This window comes from Acinonyx jubatus, chromosome A1 (assembly GCF_027475565.1).
Source record: "Acinonyx jubatus isolate Ajub_Pintada_27869175 chromosome A1, VMU_Ajub_asm_v1.0, whole genome shotgun sequence".
Classification (NCBI taxonomy): Eukaryota; Metazoa; Chordata; class Mammalia; order Carnivora; family Felidae; genus Acinonyx; species Acinonyx jubatus.
In genome coordinates, this window is record NC_069380.1 from 194,414,143 (window position 1) to 194,433,524 (window position 19,382).

General features: G+C 36.5%; 1 protein-coding gene across 8 annotated transcripts in view; it reads left to right on the forward strand.

Annotated features, from left to right (window-relative positions):
• The window catches only part of CSNK1A1 (casein kinase 1 alpha 1), a 46,696-nt gene that overhangs the window by 14,388 nt on the left and 12,926 nt on the right, over positions 1 to 19,382 (forward strand). For 5 of the 8 annotated variants that reach the window (XR_001431900.3, XM_053200446.1, XM_015083576.3 and 2 more), the window contains exons 3-8: positions 4,558 to 4,684; positions 8,853 to 8,951; positions 11,359 to 11,442; positions 15,695 to 15,834; positions 17,170 to 17,248; positions 18,248 to 18,322. Coding sequence is in view for 6 of the 8 variants with exons in the window: in XM_053200446.1 (XP_053056421.1) it covers positions 4,558 to 4,684; positions 8,853 to 8,951; positions 11,359 to 11,442; positions 15,695 to 15,834; positions 17,170 to 17,248; positions 18,248 to 18,322 (604 nt within the window). In the remaining 2 variants the exon portion in view is untranslated. The remainder of the gene's footprint in view (positions 1 to 4,557; positions 4,685 to 8,852; positions 8,952 to 11,358; positions 11,443 to 15,694; positions 15,835 to 17,169; positions 17,249 to 18,247; positions 18,323 to 19,382) is intronic. The other 3 variants (XR_001431901.3, XM_053200464.1, XM_015083577.3) reach the window with 1 other exon arrangement.

Below are 19,382 nucleotides of genomic sequence, written 5' to 3' on the forward strand. Positions count from 1 at the left end.
TATTTTGGAGAGAGAGAGTATGAGCAGGGAAGGGGCAGAGAGAGAGGGAAACACAGAATCTGATGCAGGCACCGGGCTCTGAGCTGTCAGCACAGAACCTGATGCGGGGCTGGAACCCATGAACCGTGAAATATGACCTGAGCCAAAGTCGGATGCTTAACCAACTGAGCAAGCACCCAGGTATACCATCTGTAGATTAGATCTTACTTTCTACCCTCACAAAAAGGAACATAAAGATTGGATGATGGTAAGTTGGCAACAAAATAAGTTTGATAGACCATATCTTGAGACTGGAGATGCTATCTTACAGCACTGATTTGACACTCATACTTTTTAGTGTTCAGTAAAGACTTTGAGACCTTGAGATTATTGACCTGAAGATGGGAAGGTAAAAGGCACAGGAACAGACCTGTACCGGTTAAGAATATCACCTTTAAATATCTATTTATGTGTGTATATATATATATATTTTTTTTTTTTTTAATTTTTATTTTTTAAGTTTATTTATTTTGAGAGAGAGAGGGATAGAGAGCGAGAGCTGGAGAGAAGGGGAGAGAGATGCAGGTTTCAACATTCTTAGTGTGGAGCCCGACGTGGGGCTTGAACTCCTGAACCATGAGATCATGACCTGGGTCGAAACCAAGAGTCGGAAACTTAACTGAGCCACACCAGGGCCCCTATTTATTTTGGGGGGGGGGTGGGGAGAGAGAACGTGTGCGCAAGAGACCCGCCTCCAAGTGGGGGAAGAAGAGGGGCGAAGAAAGCCTGAGAGCGAGAATTCCAAGCAGGCTCCACACTCAGCTGAAATGGGGCTAGAACTCCCAAACTGAGTTCATGACCTGAGCTGGAATCAAGAGTTGGACCAAGAGTTGGACGCTTAACTGACTGAGCCACCCAGGCGCCCTGAATGTAACTTTTAAACTTTTGTAATTACTTGGTTAATTTGAATCAAAGATGAGTAGAGTCTTCCTGATGATTTTATACTTGCAGTACAGAGTGTTTTTGTATTCCTTGTTTTGTTTTCCTCATCTGCCACATCAAGCACTCCTTAGCCTGTTAGAGCCTGTAATATGGCTTTTCATTCTTTAGTTCAGCAAATGTTACTGAGCATTCCCTGCGGGCAAGGCATTGTGCTGGATACTGGAAATGCAGAGTTCTGAACAGGACAAATACAGTGGCTGCCCCTGTTGTATTAGTCTGGATTCTCCAGAAAAGAGAACCACTGGATTATATATAGATATACAGAAATATTTATTATGAGGCACTGGCTCACACCTGTGGAAGCAAAGAAGTACCATAGTTTGCGGTGTGCAAGCTGGGAGGCCTAGGAAAACCAGCGGTGTAGTTTGGTCCCAAGCCTAAAGGCCCAAGAACCAGAGGCATGGACATCCAAGGGTAGAAGTCCCAGCTCTGACAGAGTGAATTTTCCCTTCCTCTGCCTTAGTTCTATTCCCTTTTTTATTCAAGCCTTCCACTTTAGGAAAGGTGATCTCTACTTATTCTATTATTCAAATGCTAATCTTGATTCAGATGCTAATCTCTGGAGACACCCTCACAGACACCCCAAAATAATGTTTTACCAGCTATCCCAGCATCCCTTAGTCCAGTCAATTTGATGCATAAGATTAACCATCACACCAATCAAACTAATTGTCTAAAGGGGAAGACCTACATGAAACAAGTTTTCTGTTATTAACTATCCTAGGCGTAGAGATAGAACGTATTTGGTTGCTTTAAGCCAACTGAATACTTATGATAGTTATACTGATTTATAGTTCTTGGAAGTCCTTAGGTATTGTAGCAATACCTATTTCATGGGGCGCCTGGGTGGCTCAGTTGGTTAAAGCGTCAGACTCTTGACTTTAGCTCAGGTAATGATCTCATGGTTCGAGTGGGTTTGAGCCCCATGTCAGGTTCCATGCTGACAGTGCAGAGCCTGCTTAGGATTCTCTCTCTCTCTCTCTCTCTCTCTCTCTCTCTCTCTCTCTCCCCCCCCCTCTCTCTCCCTCTCTCCCTCTCTTCCTCTCTCTCTCTCTCTCTCTAAATAAACTTAAAAAAAAAAGTTCATCATTTTATTTTCTAAGGGTTTTTTTATTTTCATAAAGAGATTTCTCAGAGAAAAGAAAACCCTAGCTTCAACCCTCCAACTATAACACTTCTAACTGGTCGCCATGTCCTTGTCTCTCTTCTTGCCCATGCCTAGGATGCCCTTTTCTACCTTCCCTATCAATATATTATCCCTTTGTCAGGATCTAACTGGTAACAGACTATTTCACAAGATTTCTTTGGAAGGATTTAATTCTTATTGATTTTTTGGTTTTCTGAATTATTTAGGCATTTTTTTTTTTTGTCAGCCTCAGTGACTTGTGCATGTATTTTCTTACATTTCTGCTTTTTATTGTCTTAATTTTTTAACTAGGTTTAGTTTAGATATTGGTTTTGGAGGAAGGGACATGAGAGCAAAGAGGTGGACTTTGCCTTCTCTAAGCATCTTCTTCAGACGTTAAGGTAGATTTTTTTTTTTATCATAGTGTACTTACTAGCAACGTATATTATACTCACATAAAAAAGGCACCAGGATATTGTATTGTCGAAGGGTTTGATTGTGGATATAAGTAGTATCCCAGTGGCTATGGGAATTCTGTGAAATAGGAGACCAGTGTGGAACAGACTACTTAAGGAAGACTTCTTTGGTATCTGGGTATTAAGATTTTGAAATTGAAAGTAGAGAGTTAGAAGCTAGTTTAGAATAGAAGTGGAGGGGCGCCTGGGTGGCTCAGTTGGTTAAGCGTCCCGACTTCCATTCAGGTCATGATCTCATGGTTCGATTTGGTTTGTGAGTTTGAGCTCAGCATCAAGCTTTGTGCTGACAGCATGGAGCCTGCTTGGATTCTTTGTCTCCCTCTCTCTGCCCCTCCCCCCCACCTCTCTTTCTTTCAAAAATAAACAAACATTAAAAAAAGATAGAAGTGGGAAACATGGAGGTGACGGTAGGAACTGAGTAAGTAGCTTTTAGATAAGTAGTAGACTGTTCCGGGCTCCTAATCTGTGTGGTATCAGTTTTTATTGGAGTTAACGAAGAAATTATTCCAGTGTAGTTGTAAAATAACTTGTTCTAAAATTTAAATGGTAGTGCTTATTTTTAGGAAGGTACCCTTACCAGAAATACAGGCATATAGGAACTTGAAATCATTTATTATAGTGATTCCTAGCCCTTGGAATCTCTAAAATTAAAAGTAGATATTCCTGGAGTTTTTGGAGACAAATTGTATATTTATCCACAGTAATAAAGCATTGGATAATTAAAACAGGGCTCCAATTAAAAGCAAATGTCATCTTTGTTGTAATACTGGTTATTTTCTGTAATTAAGCAAAAATGTGACTACTTTTTTAAAAAAAGAGCAAGTAATTGTTGATTAAATACAACATGGTAGTAAATGGGACAGGAGTTCTAAAATAAAAGAGATCTTTGCTTTGTAAGACCAGTATAGTTTCCTTCATTTCTTCAAATAGGAAGTAGTATCAGATGAGATTAAGGAATTTGCTAAAGGTCATAGGAATCAGTGGCAGATAGGTATAGAATTCAAATGGTTAAGGTTACCTGCAAATTCTTTTTTTCCCAAAGTTTTTATTAAATCTCAGTTAACATATAGTATAATACTGGTTTCAGGAGTAGAATTTAATGATTCATCACTTACATGTAATACCCAGTGCTCATTACAAGTGACCTCCAGTAATACCCATCATCCGTTTATCCCATCCAACCTCAGTTATCTGTAGTTAAGGGTTTCTTATGGCTTGTCTTCCCCTCTCCCCTCTTTGCCCCCTTCCCCCATGTTCATCTGTTTTATTTCTTAAATTCTGCATATGAATGAAATCATACTTGTCTTTCTCTGAGTCATTTGCTTATTATTAGCACAGTACACTCTAACTCCGTCCACATCATTGCAGGTGGCAAGCTTTCATTCTTTTTGATGGCTGAGTAATATTCCATCGTGTGTGAGAGAGAGTGTGCATGTGTGTATATGTACATAACACACACACACATCTTCTTTATCAGTCAGTGGACATTTGGGCTCTTTCCATAATTTGGCTATTGTTGATAATGGTGCTATAAACATTGGGGTGCAGGTGTTTCCCCCATGAATCAGTATTTTTGTGTCCTTTGGGTAAATACCTAGTTGTGCAATTGTTGGGTCATAGGGCAGTTCTATTTTTAACTTTTTGAGGAACCTAACTAGAAAAGTAAAGCCATCTTTTTTTTTTTTTTTTAATGTTTACTTATTTTTGAGAGAGATAGCATGCACATGAAGGGGAGGGGCAGAGAGAGAGAGAGAGAGAAGGAGAGAGAGAAACCCAAGCAGGCTCTGCACTGCAGCCCCAATGTGGGGCTCTAACCATGAACTGCAAGATCATGACCTGAGCCATAATCAGTCACCCGGGCATCCGGAGAAGTAAAAAACTATCCTATTACTAGGGCTTAAGAATTTTGAAAATTTAGTGATATTAAATGATAATCAGCTTTTCATAAAGCCCTCTCTTTTCCCCTTTTGTTAGGTGGTATGGTCAGGAAAAAGACTACAATGTGCTAGTCATGGATCTTCTCGGACCCAGCCTTGAAGACCTCTTCAATTTCTGTTCAAGAAGGTTCACAATGAAAACTGTACTTATGTTAGCTGACCAGGTATGTGAAATGTGGATGAAAATAAAAATTGAGAATACTACTATTTAACTGTAATGTAAATTTTCATAAACCAGAGTGTGTATAATCCTGTGTGTCAATCTTGTGTTCAGCAAAATATATATATATATATATATATGTATATATGTGTATATATATGTATATATATGTGTATATATATATAGGTTGTGCTCACTCAAGTGTACTTTTCTCTAACACAACTTAAAGATGTTTTCCTGTGGTCATAGGATAGAAATGGATTATATTCATTTGTTATTCACCTGTAGAAAAGTACTTTTCAAGCTGTTACATCAGATGCAGTCTGTTTCAGTGTAGAATATAGCAGGTTTCTTTATAAGATTTTTGAAAGGGCTCGGTATATATGGAGGGAAATATAAATATGTAGAAGTTTTGGATAAGTGAATTGGATGTTGTACATTATGTGTGGGGCCCTTAGGAAAGCTACATATATATTTTTTTAATTTTTAATACTTTTTTTTAATGTTTATTTTTGAGAGTGAGTATGAGCAGGGGAGGGACACAGAGAGGGGGGGACAGGATCTGAAACAGGCTCTGCTGACAAGGGCTCGAGTTCACAAACCTGTGAGATCATGACCTAAGCCGAAGTTGGACACTTAACCGACTGAGCCACCCAGGCGCCCCCTGAAAGCTATAGTTTTGAGGAAAACAGTACTGAAATAATTTAAGGAAGAATTTTTGACCAAGTAAATGTTTCTTGAAGTAATGAATTCTCAGCCATTGCTAGTATTTAAGCAAAACCGGGGAAATTTTGAAAATGTCATGAATTAAATTCATGCACTGGCTGAAGGTTAAATTGTTTTAAAGCCAGGGTGCCTGGGTAGCTCAGTAGATTAAGCATCCGACTTCAGCTCAGGTCATGAATGATCTCATGGTCTGGGAGTTTGAGCCCCCAAATGGGCTCTCTGCTGTCAGCACAGAGCCTGCTTTGGATCCTTTGTCTCCCACTCTGTTTGCCCCTCCACTCTGGTTCTCTCTTCTCTCAAAATACATAAACTTTGTTAAAAAATATATATATATATATAATATATATATACATATATATTATATGTATTACATATTGTATATATAATGTATGTGTAATATATATATAATATATATAAAGCCAGAACTTCTATTTTTTTGTCTTAACAAAATAAGAAAAATGATTTTAAAGAGTTTTAAGATGGGGGAATGATACCAGGAACAAGCCTTCAGGTAGTGGATAATATGGTTAAAGATGATAGGTAAATGTCAAGGAATTTGTAATTTTAAGTATTTTTTTAAGTTTATCTTTTTGAGAGAGAGAGCGTGTGTACACATGTAAGTAGAGGAGGGGTGGGGGTGGGGCGGGGAGAGGGAGAGAATCCAAAAGCAGGCTTCAGGCTGTCAGGGGAAAGCCCGACATGGGGCTCAGTCTCAACGGAACCGTAAGATCATGGTCTGAGCCGAAATCAAGAGTTGGACGCTCAACCGACTGAGCCACCCAGGCGCCCCAAGGAATTTATGATTTTAAATTTTGGTCAAGAAACAAGGGCAGGGAAATGATGGAAATGTTTCAGGTTAAACTCAGTGCTGTGGAAGAGAATATTTTTAAAATTTAGATTGGATGTTGAAGTAAAATGAGATGGTAAGAGTATAAAACCAAAGGATTAGAAAATAGTGTTCAGTCTCTGTAATCAGCACAGACATTTCCAGTAAGGTTAACATAAAAACTGAGGGGCTCAACCAATATTAGCAAATTACATTGTTTTATTTGTGGTACGATAAGAATTCAAACATTGAAAGGTAAAAATCCTTCTATGTTTTAAGTAACATGAGTGAATCCTAGTAAAAGAGTTTATATGCTGTAGGTTCAGTAACACAGAGGTATTCATACAGAGAACATTTATTCGAGGCTGCTGCTTTACTTAGCACTGGAGGGTGCAAAGAAGAATAAGAACTCTAGTCCCTTTCTTCTAGGAGTGTAGAAGTTAGAGAAACAGAAAAAATACGATGTTCAAGATTTCTGTGATAGAAGTCTATATGGGGTACACTGTTAACATAGAAAAAAAGTAGTTCAAGGAAGGGTGTCGCGAGAAAGCAGTGGTTTAAGGAGGTAACTGCTAAGTCTTGCTGTGTATATGATACATTAATAACACTTGAAGGTAAGTAGTTGGTGCCATTTATTATCTTTGCCGAACCATTTCCCAACAAGTTAATAATCCTGATTTAATGATGGGTATCACTTAGTTAGGACAAATAAGTACATTAAGTGGGCTGAATGTTTTGTTTTAGTTCCGTTAATAAAGTACAAGTTGCTGCTATAACTAAAAGTACTGTTTGGACATTGTATACAGCTACTTCCTTGAGTATAAATAGTTTAAGCTAGAGATTACAAATTTGGCTTCAAGAGACACTTGTCAAGGTTCACAATCTGTATGGTAATAAAAGCTCTAGGGAAAATGGGGACAAATAAAAAATAGAATCCTGACACATACTGCTGAGAAGAGCAAGAACATATGGGTAGAAAGGTAATAGTCTTTGGATATTGAAAACATTTTCACATGCTTCTAAGTATCTTATAGACACTTAGACATATTTGATAATTTGAAAATTAAAACACAGAAGGGATTAAAAGTGATGCCATAAAGTTACAAGACAGTTTTTTTAAATTAAAATGTATTTACATAACAAACGTAAATAAAAAGATTGTTATGTGCAAAGAATTCTTAAAATCGACAAGACTAGGACAAGCCAAAAAAATAATGGACAGAGTATAGATTGATACTTCATAAGGTAGTAAATGAGAAGACTTTTAAACCAAGTGTTAGGGAAGTAGAAGTGAGGTCCATACCTGCCATTGACAGAATTTAGAAAGAATTAAAGTTTGCCAGTGGGAAGAAGAATATTCTTAAGTACTGCTGGGAAATGAATTGTTAGAGCCTGTGTTGAAAGACATTCTGATGCCACCTATCAAAATGATAGCTGCTTCAACCGACTCTCCCTACAATTAATTGTATGGGAGCAGTAGTAGATAAGAATTGATTGATTGGTTTAAATCAATTGGTTTAATCAATTGGTTTGAGAGAGAGAATGAGCAGAGGAGGGGCAGAGAGAGACGGGGACAGAGGATCCAAAGCAGGCTCTGCATGCTGACAGCAGTGACCCCGATGCAGGGCTCCTACTCAAAAACCATGAGATCATGACCTGAGCCGAAGTCGGGTGCTTAACTGACAGAGGCACCCAGATGCCCAGATAAGGATATATTTAAATATATTAATAGCATTACTGTTTACAGTGGGAAGATACTGGGAACAATGGAAATAATTTAAGTTGGGATGATCGGGGAGAACCTAATGCCAAAGACCTATACCATTCAACTTGGCAGAATGTCCAAGCAATTAAGAAGAGGTTGTTGGAATGACAGGCTTCCTATTCAGTTTTTGAATGTGATTTGAATGTTATTACTGAAGTGTGGAGAAAAAACATGGGAGAGTTCAAAAAGCATCCAAGAAGTAAAACCCAGCATGTATATGTCCCCATGTGTTATGTTTATGTTGTATATGCTGCTGACTTCTGGGAATGTTTGGGTTGTTTAGTTAAAAACAAGCCAACAAGAATAAAATGAACAGGATGTTTCCATTCCAATTTAAAACAGTAGCAACTTCTATCTTTCAGTTGGTCAACACCTTCTGTTCCCAATTATATGTGTGTCTTGAGTTCGTGAATGTATGTATGTAAGAGCACAGAAATGGATAATGCCAGGCTATTCTAACACAGGTTACCTCAGGTGGCATAGAATTGGGGTGGAAAGTTGATGATTTAGCTTTTCCTAACTGAAACAATTCTAAACTTACTATTTTATAATTTAAAAATTGCAAACATCAGTTCTTTCTGTCAGGTTAGATGATTGTCATATTTATAATCATTAATACTAGAACATGCCAAAGAATGGGGTGGGTTTATGCTTAGATATTCATCAGTCTAGAGATAAATGGGGAGCCTGGTTACCCTTTACATTTAATTTTGTCTAGCACTGTTTTTGTGAATTTAATACCTGGGATCTTGAAAAATAATTGAGATACTGAAATAATTGAGAAATAATGTGTTGCTTTCTTTTTTCACAATTCAAATCACATGATTATCTCTCCCCCCCCCTCCTTTTTTCCAGATGATCAGTAGAATTGAATATGTGCATACAAAGAATTTTATACACAGAGACATTAAACCAGATAACTTCCTAATGGGTATTGGGCGTCACTGTAATAAGGTTAGTCAAATGTTCTCTGCATGAAAGAGCAAAGAGTAAAAACTCCAAGAATTGCTTTGGTAAACTTTGAATCTTTAAAAAGTCATAGGAAATTGTATTTGCTGTTGATGATTGCTTTAAAAGATTGTGCTAAAGGATAATCAGCTAACTCTTATTAACTTAGTAACTTGAAATAAATTTTCTTCCAACTTACCCAACCCAGGTTAATTATCTGTATGGAAATATAAAATTCCCAAGGGCTTTCTAATGAAATGTAATCATCTGTTACTTAACTATTCAAAAGTTGTATCTATTTTTCATTCGTTGAAATAGTAAAAAACCCCATATACATTTTTTCCTGAATGCTAAAATCAGATTTTAACCTTTGTCACTGAAGCGTGGGTTTTTGCAATATATGTGCTTGTGCCAGCGTGGGGACCACTGACCCATCTGTCACCATGGTGTTAACATTTGCTGACTGAGCATGATCATAATGAGAATTCTTCAGTCCTTGGATTTGTGTATTCAAAAGGTTAACTTTTGGGCCTGCTTCAAAAGTAGTTGACAGTTTCTTACTTGGGTGCCAAGTTGGGTGGATTCTCTACCCCTTTCTCCCCCTTTTAAAGGAAAATATAGTCAAGTGAAATGAATGTTCATACAACAAAATTAGTATTCATTGGGGTCTCAGAATGGTTGAACGTATGGGGTGATTGGGTTTGAGCTAGTGACGCATGATTGCAGTTAGAAACTAATTGTGTTGAAATTTTTCTGCAATGATTAGTTTTATTGAGTGAATTGCTTTATTTATCGATTCAATGTTGAGCTCGGGCAGACAGGCAGCATTGGCAATGCACTAAGCATGTTATGATCTGATGATCTGATAGAAATTCTCAACTTCAGGACAACATGGGGCTTTTTGGTTTTTGTGGGGTTTTTTGTTTTGTTTTTGGAAGGAAGATTCCCATTTGTTTTATTAAGTCATTAGGAAGTGTTTGGTGTTTTTTAGGTCTGGCTATAAATGTTTACCTTTGTTTGCCTGTATGAATGCCAACTTGTAGCCATTACCATTAGAACTGGTGTTATTTGCTAATGCGTGAGACATTGATGTTGGTCTGACCAAGTTTTAGGAATTTAAATTTTTTTGTAAGCTAACCTTTAAATAATGAAAGGTGTGTATATCTACATATAACTTACCTTGCCATTCCCAAATTGCATCTTTGTTTATTTTTAAATATTATGTAGCTTCTCTCTCTGAAGCATCCAGGTTCTTAATTGTTACCGTAAAACCTGGTGGTTTAATTGAAAAAATTTTACTGGTCTTAATTTTTGGGGCATTTCTGTTAGTTTGACCCTGATCTTTGGCCATTTCCCAGCCCCCCCGTTCCCTATTTTCTTCCTGATAAAGACCCACTATCCTCATGTGATCTGTGTTCTGCATTGTCTGCATGTTGACATTGCAGTACATGGTTTTTGTCTTAAAATTAAATGATGACCTAGATAATAACTCTTTGCTCCCTGCCCCCCTTTTAAAAATAGCTTTGTTAATTACATAGTTGTGTTAGGATGTCCAGTTTGCCCCATGATGAAAACCTTTTTAGGCTCTTGTGTCCTCTTTAGAGATACTAAAAAATATTGTGGAGCTGCTTGCTGTTAATAGATTTAGAGAGTCCCTAGGGTAGAAGTGCAGTGTTTCACTTAACTAAGATTCAAATTTTAAATGTTGTTCTTGAACATTTTAGATTAGTGTTTTGTTTCTGTAGTTGGTTTTTAGTGTTTTCTTTCTGTATTGTAGTTTGAAAAACATGCCAGTTTTATGAGACTGGAGTCTTTGGTTAGTTTGTTCTAGTAGTTTTCTATTCGTGGGAACAAATGGGGGGCTTTTGAGGTTGATTTTTTTTTTTTAAAGTCAAATTTCTTACTTGGAAAATTGTTCTGAATTTGATATTTAGGAGTGACCACTCCGATCTTAGTGAATTTATTCATCTCTTCCAGTAATCAGCCCTGCATGCTTATGAAAACCAATTTTGAGGTGACTAAATGCCTTCTACCTCTTCCTTACTGAAGATTTTTTTCCCCTGTACAATCTTTTTTGGGGGAAGGGCAGATTGTGGTACCAAATATTACAGAGCCAAATTCCCCATTTTTGATGAAAATATTAAAGAGCCAAATGTCACCATTGCTATCCCTGATTCAGGCAGTGACACAATATAGTGGCATTAAAAACTTGAGTATTTTCCAGAATTCAAATGTTCTCGAGCATGTGATTCTTATTTGGAAAACTGAGAAGCTACAGTGCTTGGTGGAAGAAGGATGGCATTTGGCTACCCTGTTCTTTCTCTAATGCCTCGGTGTTGCCTGTCTGCGCCGGCCATTGTTGCAATGTAAGCAATACTGTTTGATGCACTGCCACCCTCTATTGTCTGTTTAGTGTTTAGAATCTCCAGTGGGGAAGAGGAAAAGAAGCATGACTGTTAGTACTTCTCAGGACCCATCTTTCTCAGGATTAAACCAGGTCTGAAACTGTCTCCTATTCCAACCTCAATCCCAAATTCATGTGCTTTTCTTTTTTATTGTTTTCTTTTGATTATTTTTGTTTTGTTTTAATTCTGGAGAATGTAGATCTTGCTCAAGCATCTCTTACGTTGGCATTATTCAGACATACTTGGCAAACATATAACATTACTAAGATGTTTTTTTGTGGCTTTTGCTTAAAGCTTGTAAAGTGTAGAGAAAACCTAAATGAAAACAGGATTATGTTTAGATCTGTAACATCACATGAGGAAATGATATGTTGGTCTAGTATTGAAATTCTTTATCTAATGGTAAACTTGAGCTAGACTTTAGTTTTTAAGAATGTATTTGGAGTTGCAGAACTTTTAATGCATGAAATATATCTAAATTCAGTTGCATCAGTGCTGTATGATGAATATATTCTGCCTCAATTCTCTTCCCCTTCCCTAGTGAACTTCAGGTAAGTGTAGACCAGATTTCAGATCTAGTGTGTCTAGAATTGATTTTACCTCAATATGTGAATTCTCCGACTTTAGCCAAATGGCATAAAATGCTCAAAGAGCATCATGTGCTCTGGAACTAGGAGACATTGCAGTCTAACAATGTAACAGTAACATAATTGAAGCACTTAGCAAACAATTACCATTAATAACATGCAAGATAAATTAATGCATAACCTGATGATTTAGTGTTTGGCAGGCTAAGTAATAAACACCCCATTACTTTTCTTAAAAAATTTTTTTTATGTAAGTGGAAGTCTCCACTTTTTTTCATAGAAGTTGGCCAACTTTGTTAAGCTCTTGAGCAAAGAAGTGAATGTTAATCATTCAATTTAGTATACACTGAGAAGGAAGTATTGGCAAGAGTAATCAAAAAAGATAAGTTGAATTTGGTATAGTTTCAAAGTATGTTCCATACTTTGTACCACATGCATCATCTGAGTAATCATTTAATCCTTTTCTGTACTGCCCAGCATTATTCCAGGGATCATCTTCTGCTGTTACTGGTTTCTGAAACTCAAACTTATTTTTATTCAAGGAGAAATAGTAATTGTTGTGACTAGATCTGAGGTGGGGAGAGAAAGAGGATGGTGGGTAATTAGGCACTTTGTAAAGCATCTAGTTCCCCATTTTTGCTTATCCATTCATTCACACAACTTCTACTTTGTAACATAATCATTTAGTAACTTCCATAAAATGACATTGAATCGATTATATTTTCTACATACAGATTAGCTGGGTTGTGAGGAAAAGTGATCCTGTGAATGTTTTGAAAGGGCAAGGAAATGTGACCCTTGTTAGGTGAAAAATTGCCAGATTAAGCTAAAAACTAAAATTATCGATAGTGTTTCTAAAAACACCTCTGCTAAAATAAAATACACCTCTGCTGAATGAAGTTATCCCACTATGCCCAACATTAATTCACTCCCACATGCCTTTGAAGAATAGACTGCATTCTTTAAAAAGGCACACATTTTACTTAGAACACAAAATAAAAATTCACAGAAAAGCAGCTTGACCCACCAGAGAAATTAGACTTCTTTTGCATATGCAAATGTATAAAAATATATTATGACTTACTGAACATTGACTTCTCCTTGTTTGGTTCTCCCTTTACATATTTGCGGCTGTTTGGTTGTATCCTTGGAAACATGGTGTCATGTAAACACTTCCATTTTGTGTATATTCATTTTTAAATTCAAAGCAGAGAACTACTAAAGAAGCTTGATAGGTACCAGAAGATCATGAACTACCAAGAGATTAAAAAAATTTTTTTATGTTAAGTAGCTTTCTTTTTCAGTTATTTGTTCTTATTTTCACCTTTGCTTAGCAGTGAAATTATTTTTCCTGACTTTCAGTTTTTATAAGAGGAGAAATTTTAAGTTGTTTTATTTCCTTTGTAGTTTTTTGTTTTGACATTAAAGATTGAAATATTTGAGAAGACAGTGTTTGTATTTATTTTTTGTTTTCTAAAACTACATTTCATCCTTTAGCATTGTGGAAACAAAGAACACTAGAGAACATTGAGCTTTCATGGAACAATCTTTTAAAAAGTTGTGAGAAAATGTCTGGTCATTGAGTTGCAAATGGAGCAACTGAATGTAGACTTGGACATGAAGGACACTATCAGATCTAATTTGTCAGTGTTATTCTTATTTTCTCTTCCATTTTGAAGTACTAAAAGAAGCAATCCCAGGAAATGTCCTTTAGAGGAGAGTCTTTGTCTTAATTGCCTTTTGTTTAAAACTCACGTAATTCTTACGGGCATTTAAAAAAATACTGTGGAGCTGGATGTCTTTTTGTGTTTGTTTTTGCCTTGTTTTCTTTTCAGTGTGAATCTGCAGAACTTAAGTCATGCTTTTTGGTTTGCTTAACAGAAATGTATTTTGCTTATTTTAATATTTGTGTACTGAACCCATTTTCACATCAAGAGAAAAGTAGGAGTGTGAGCTTTATTTCTCTTTGTGTGTTCTAAGACTTTCTCTTGGTCGTATAATAATGCAATTGCCGAGGAAGTGAATTTAATCTTACTAGATAGGTCTCATTATCCAGTTAAATTTTACTAAAAATTTGCTCTTCATTCTTTCATAGTAGACCAGGGGAAAATAGGTATGTCCTTGTTACCTTGGTGACAGTAAGCTCAAACCTCAATGTCTTTTCCCATCCAGTGTATAAAAAAGGCCTGCCTTTTTTTTTTTTTTTTAAAGATTTTTCTTAAAGTAATATCTACCCCCAACGTGGGACTCGAACTCAAAACCCCAAGGTTACGAGTTGCATGCTCCACCGACTGAGCCAGCCAGGTGCCCTTCCATAGAAGTGTTTTTTACCCTCCTAAGAGAGGCACTTGATCAGATTTTTTTTTCACCCAAATCAATCACTTTATTTTTTGTTTGTTTTTAATTTTTTTTAATGTTTATTTATTTTTGAGAGAGAGAGACAGAGCATGAGTGGGAGAGGGGCAAAGAGAGAGGGAGACAGAATCTAATCTGAAGCAGGCTCCAGGCTCTGAGCTGTCAACCCAGAGCCCAACGTGGGGCTCCAACTCACAAACCATGAGATCATGACCTGAGCTGAAGTGAGATGTTTAACCAACTGAGCCACGCAGGCCCCCCTCAATTACTTTATTCTTACACACACCCTAAGAGGCTAGGTGATGGGTTTCTTAGGATATCATAGATTATAAACTGGACAGAAGGGACCCAAAGTCTGCCTAATGGAAAGAAAAACTAGAAAACGTAGGCACAACTAGGGAAAAAAGGTCTGGGGCTAGGTACTAAAAGGGCACCTAGACCTGCCTGTTGGATAATCTTTGTAGACATAACTTTAATAAGAGAATTTATGATAAAGACTAAAATTTGAAATAAAGATTATTTTGCTTTAGAAGGTACGTAAATAAATACTGGATTTTTTTTCTTTTTTGTCAAAAATAGGGGTTTTTTTTTCCTTCAAAAATCAGCTACATTAGAAATATATCTTACTCCCATGTGTCCCATATAAACATGATAGCACTAAACATTATTTTGTTCTAAAATACTAGTCTTGTTTTTAGTTAGCTCCTTTAAACTGCTAATTGTAAGTTATCTTGGTGTAAATAGATACTAAGTGCTTTTTTTAAGATTTTAGATCCATATTTATATTTCCCAGAAGTTTAACCTGATGAATGGATAAATATCAGTGGGAAGCAGTAGAATGTAATGCATGCTTGTTTTAAAAATGCTTATTTTTTTTTGTTAATAAAAATCTTGGTTTTGTTGTCAATATCAAACTTTTCCAAGTTGTCTTATTTTAGATAATGAACATTCTGTTGCTATACTGAAGGAAGAATAGCCTTTGCAAAATGGAAGAATTCCAGATAGCTTACGTTCAGTTTTTGAAACCTCATGCTTGTTTACCAACAGTAACAGGATGTCAGGTTTCATTATGGCACACAGCACGCTTTTCAACTCTATGAAGCATGTATATATTTCTTCACTACTTTTCTAAAGACAGGCTCCCGAGTGTGTAATAAACTGGGCCTGTGAAGTTGGTTCAGCTGACAAGGATCAACCATTTAACTGTATTTGCTTTAACTTGATTTATTGATGAGAACTAGTAAAAACTTACTGGAATGTTAAGTTTGTTCATTATCTGTTTCGCTTACGATACTTTATTTTGATATAGTTGAACAAGATAGAATAGATGCTGTTGAATGAGTAAGCAGCAGTTCAACTGAGCAAGGTTGGAAACCTAATATCCCTTTATTTTCTTTTAAAGTTATTCCTTATTGATTTTGGTTTGGCCAAAAAGTACAGAGACAACAGGACAAGGCAACACATACCATACAGAGAAGATAAAAATCTCACTGGCACCGCCCGATATGCTAGCATCAATGCACATCTCGGTATTGAACAGAGGTAAGTTTGAAAAATGAATGTGTTTCTCAGATCCATAGCAAAAGCCACTAATGGGTTTTGGAAATATTTTAACTAGTTTCTTATGATGCCTAAAGATGTCTCTTGGCTGAAGATTTGAAGGACGCTTATTAATTCTTTTACCTGTTGAGCTTTAGTCAGTGCTGTGATGCCAGTTAAACGAGAGACCTTTTGTTTCTTTGTTGAAGGTTGTCTCTTGGGGAGAAAATACTCCGTGATGGAAAATTAGAAGCATAAATGTAATTTTATCTTGATGTTTGTTTGTTTACTTGCAACTGAAGACAGTAGTACTTATTTTCTTCACGCTGATCTTGAATTTTTATATTTTAGTGATGCAAGTTGAGTTTGGAAAATAATGTTTTAGTTATTTAGTTTTACAAGGAAAATGTTACCTGAGTCCTAATGAACTAAGAGGGGGTTGGTGGGCCATCTCATGTTCTGCTCTTCAGTCCTACATAAATTAATAGGATCTGATTTGAAGTAAACATTGTCATGATCTCGGTGCTCTTTCTATTTCTTCTATCTTCTATTTTTTTCTGGTCTTTCATCTTCCCTTCCTCTTTTATCGATCAATTTTTATTCCTTAAAACAAGCATAGAAATGATAAATGATATGCTTCTAGGTTCGGGAACCTCAAGAGAAGGATCTTAAGCTTAGGAAATGTTCAGTGTGTATGTGTATATATATTCACATGCATCATTAATTGGCTTTAAAATGTTAATTGGGGAGCTTGGGTGGCTCAGTCACTTAAGCATCTGACTCTTGATTTTGGCCCCGGTCATGATCTCATGGTTCATAAGTTTGAGCCCCATCACCACGCTGTTGGTGCGCAAGGAACCTGTTTGGGATTCCCTCTCTCTTTGCCCCTACTCTGCTGTGTTCTCTCTCTCTCTCTCTCTCTCTCTCTCTCTCTCTCTCAAAAATAAACAAACTTAAAAAAAATGAAATGCTAATTTATTTCAGCATCCCTCAAGTTAGTTTTTAGGAGCTTCTGCAAAACTTAAAAGTGTCCTGCTACTTTGTACTTTGTTCTATCTTCTTCATTAACCTCATTTAGAAAGATGTCTCGCTAAATCCTTTTTGCTCTTTAGAAATTAAATTGCAGGACTGTGTTGGATTTTATAATTTTGTATTCTGTGAGAAAATTTTGTTTAGAAGTAACTCGTTACGAACTTTCTTATTACTTTAAGTACCTTCTTTCACAAGCCACCAAATTGCTTTCTCTTCGCTTGGGAAAACTTCTTGTGTACCTGGCTTTTTTTTTCCAGATGCTTTCCATAATAATTCCAGCTCGTAAATTTACATTTTCTTTTCTAGTCGCCGAGATGACATGGAATCATTAGGATATGTTTTGATGTATTTTAATAGAACCAGCCTGCCCTGGCAAGGACTAAAGGTAAACCAGACTTCCATTACCAGTCTTTTTGTTTTGTTTTAAGAATAAAAATACACATTGGAGATGAACTTTAAGGTCCCTTTGAAACCTAAAGCTTTCTGAGAGTGAATTAACTTTATTTTAACCTTTTATTGGGAAAATAAAATCTGATCGCTTCAGCAAGAATTAATAGAATCCCATTGTCAGGCCTGAAGAACAATTTCCTTTGGGACGGTAAGCAGATACCCACTGGTAACCAGTGGCTTTATCTGAATGGAAATTGACGTGGGCTAATTAAAGGTGGAGGCTTTCTGATTTTGATGTGTTGCCAGTGTGTTGAAAAGGAAGACTTTTATGTGTAGTAAAACTGGTTCGTCTAGTAGTACTACTAGCTATATTATTTAATTATCCTAACATTTGCTCCTATTAATTAGGAGTTTCACCTTGATTTTTGTGAGTGTCTGTTAATGATAAAATCAACTGTGTCCTAGAATTTAATGGCTATTCTGATACTTTATTGTTCCTTTAAAGGAAAATGGTCCTGTGTTTATTTAGCATCTGTGAATTAGATAAATTGCTCAGTGCTTGTGTGGATAGCCCTATCAAAAATGAGTAATTTTTACACTGGAAAAGTATTTTGATGTAACGTAACTTACTAATGTTACTAAATGATGAGCACTTTTGTTGGTATTGAGCTGCCTTTACTTTTGCCCTTGTGTTGAGTATTGATTATGAAAACACATTTCAGATTTGACTTCACCCATTTTTACTTAAATCATGTTCCTATTAGACTTACCCTTTCCTAATAGCTAAAAATGTTCTTGAGGTAGAAACACCGGTAAAGAGCTATCAGTTTGGGTGGGGGTTGGGTGTGTTTTATTTACTTTGATTTGGTTTTAATTCTAAGGTATCATTTCTCTTGAATCTCATGTTGACATTTATGTCTAGTGGGTTAAACTAACATGGTTCTTCTCGACAGTATTGACTATGTCTATGTGGTTTGATTCTTATTTTCCACAGGCTGCGACAAAAAAGCAAAAATATGAAAAGATAAGTGAAAAGAAGATGTCCACTCCTGTTGAAGTTTTATGTAAGGCAAGTGTGCTTGAGGCCTTTTTTTTTTTTTTTTTTTTTAAATAATAAATAATCCAAGAAGAGGGAGCATTTTATTTGCCTGTCCTGGAACTTAAACATCCTATGAGGTAGCTAGCCACTACCATTTTTAATTTACTTTTTGATGATTCTAAGTATCTTTAAGAGTAGCTTGAATATATGAGCCATTTTATTTTTTAAAAATGTCTACTTATTTTGAGAGATTGGAAGAGGGAGAATCCCATGCAAGCTCCACACGAAGTACAGAGCCCTATGCGGGACTCCATCCCGCAACCTCAAGATCACAACCCAAGCTGATACCCAAGCTTAACTAGCTAAGCCATCCAGGCATCCCTTTAGGAATCATTTCAAATAAGTATTTTATGCTTCTCATTTGTTTGGGTTCTGTAATCTGTTAAAAACTAGAGGGGGAAAAAAGGGCATGTAAAGTTGTCTAGTGGAACCTCACTAGTTCATGAGAAAATAAATATTCTCATCCCTAAACTGGTGCCAGAAAATAATGGATATCGGCAGTTGGCAGGCATATCGAGGAGTAGGGAGACAAAGGCATATCACAGTATTCCAAAAATAGCCAATGGTGGACAATATAGGCGACAGTTGGAATCAGGCTCGTTTCTCTTAAATCTCAAGCTTTGTAGAGAAGCCTAGGAGTTGAGAATGGAGAGCTGTCGGTTTCATGTTGGATAACCTTGGTCTCTTACATAGAAAACCACCTGGTCATCTTTGAGACAACAGTGGCATACCGACATAATTAGAAGACCGTATATAATTATATAGTTGGGTGTTGGGAAGTCAACATGGAGTTGAAATAGTACTTTGTGGAAGGGGGAAAGTGGTGTTTTTATGTCTCCCTATCCGCAAATTTCCTTTTTCCTTCTCCAGATCTACAGTTAAAGGAGGGATTGGGGTGGGTAAGAGACTATGTTCTTTTCTGAGATTCGGGATTTGTTTTAAATTAATAAATACATTGTAGGTCCATGAATAAAATGTTCTTGTCTTAATGGTGCCCCCAGATAACTTTTTTTTGTTTTAAGTTTGTTTT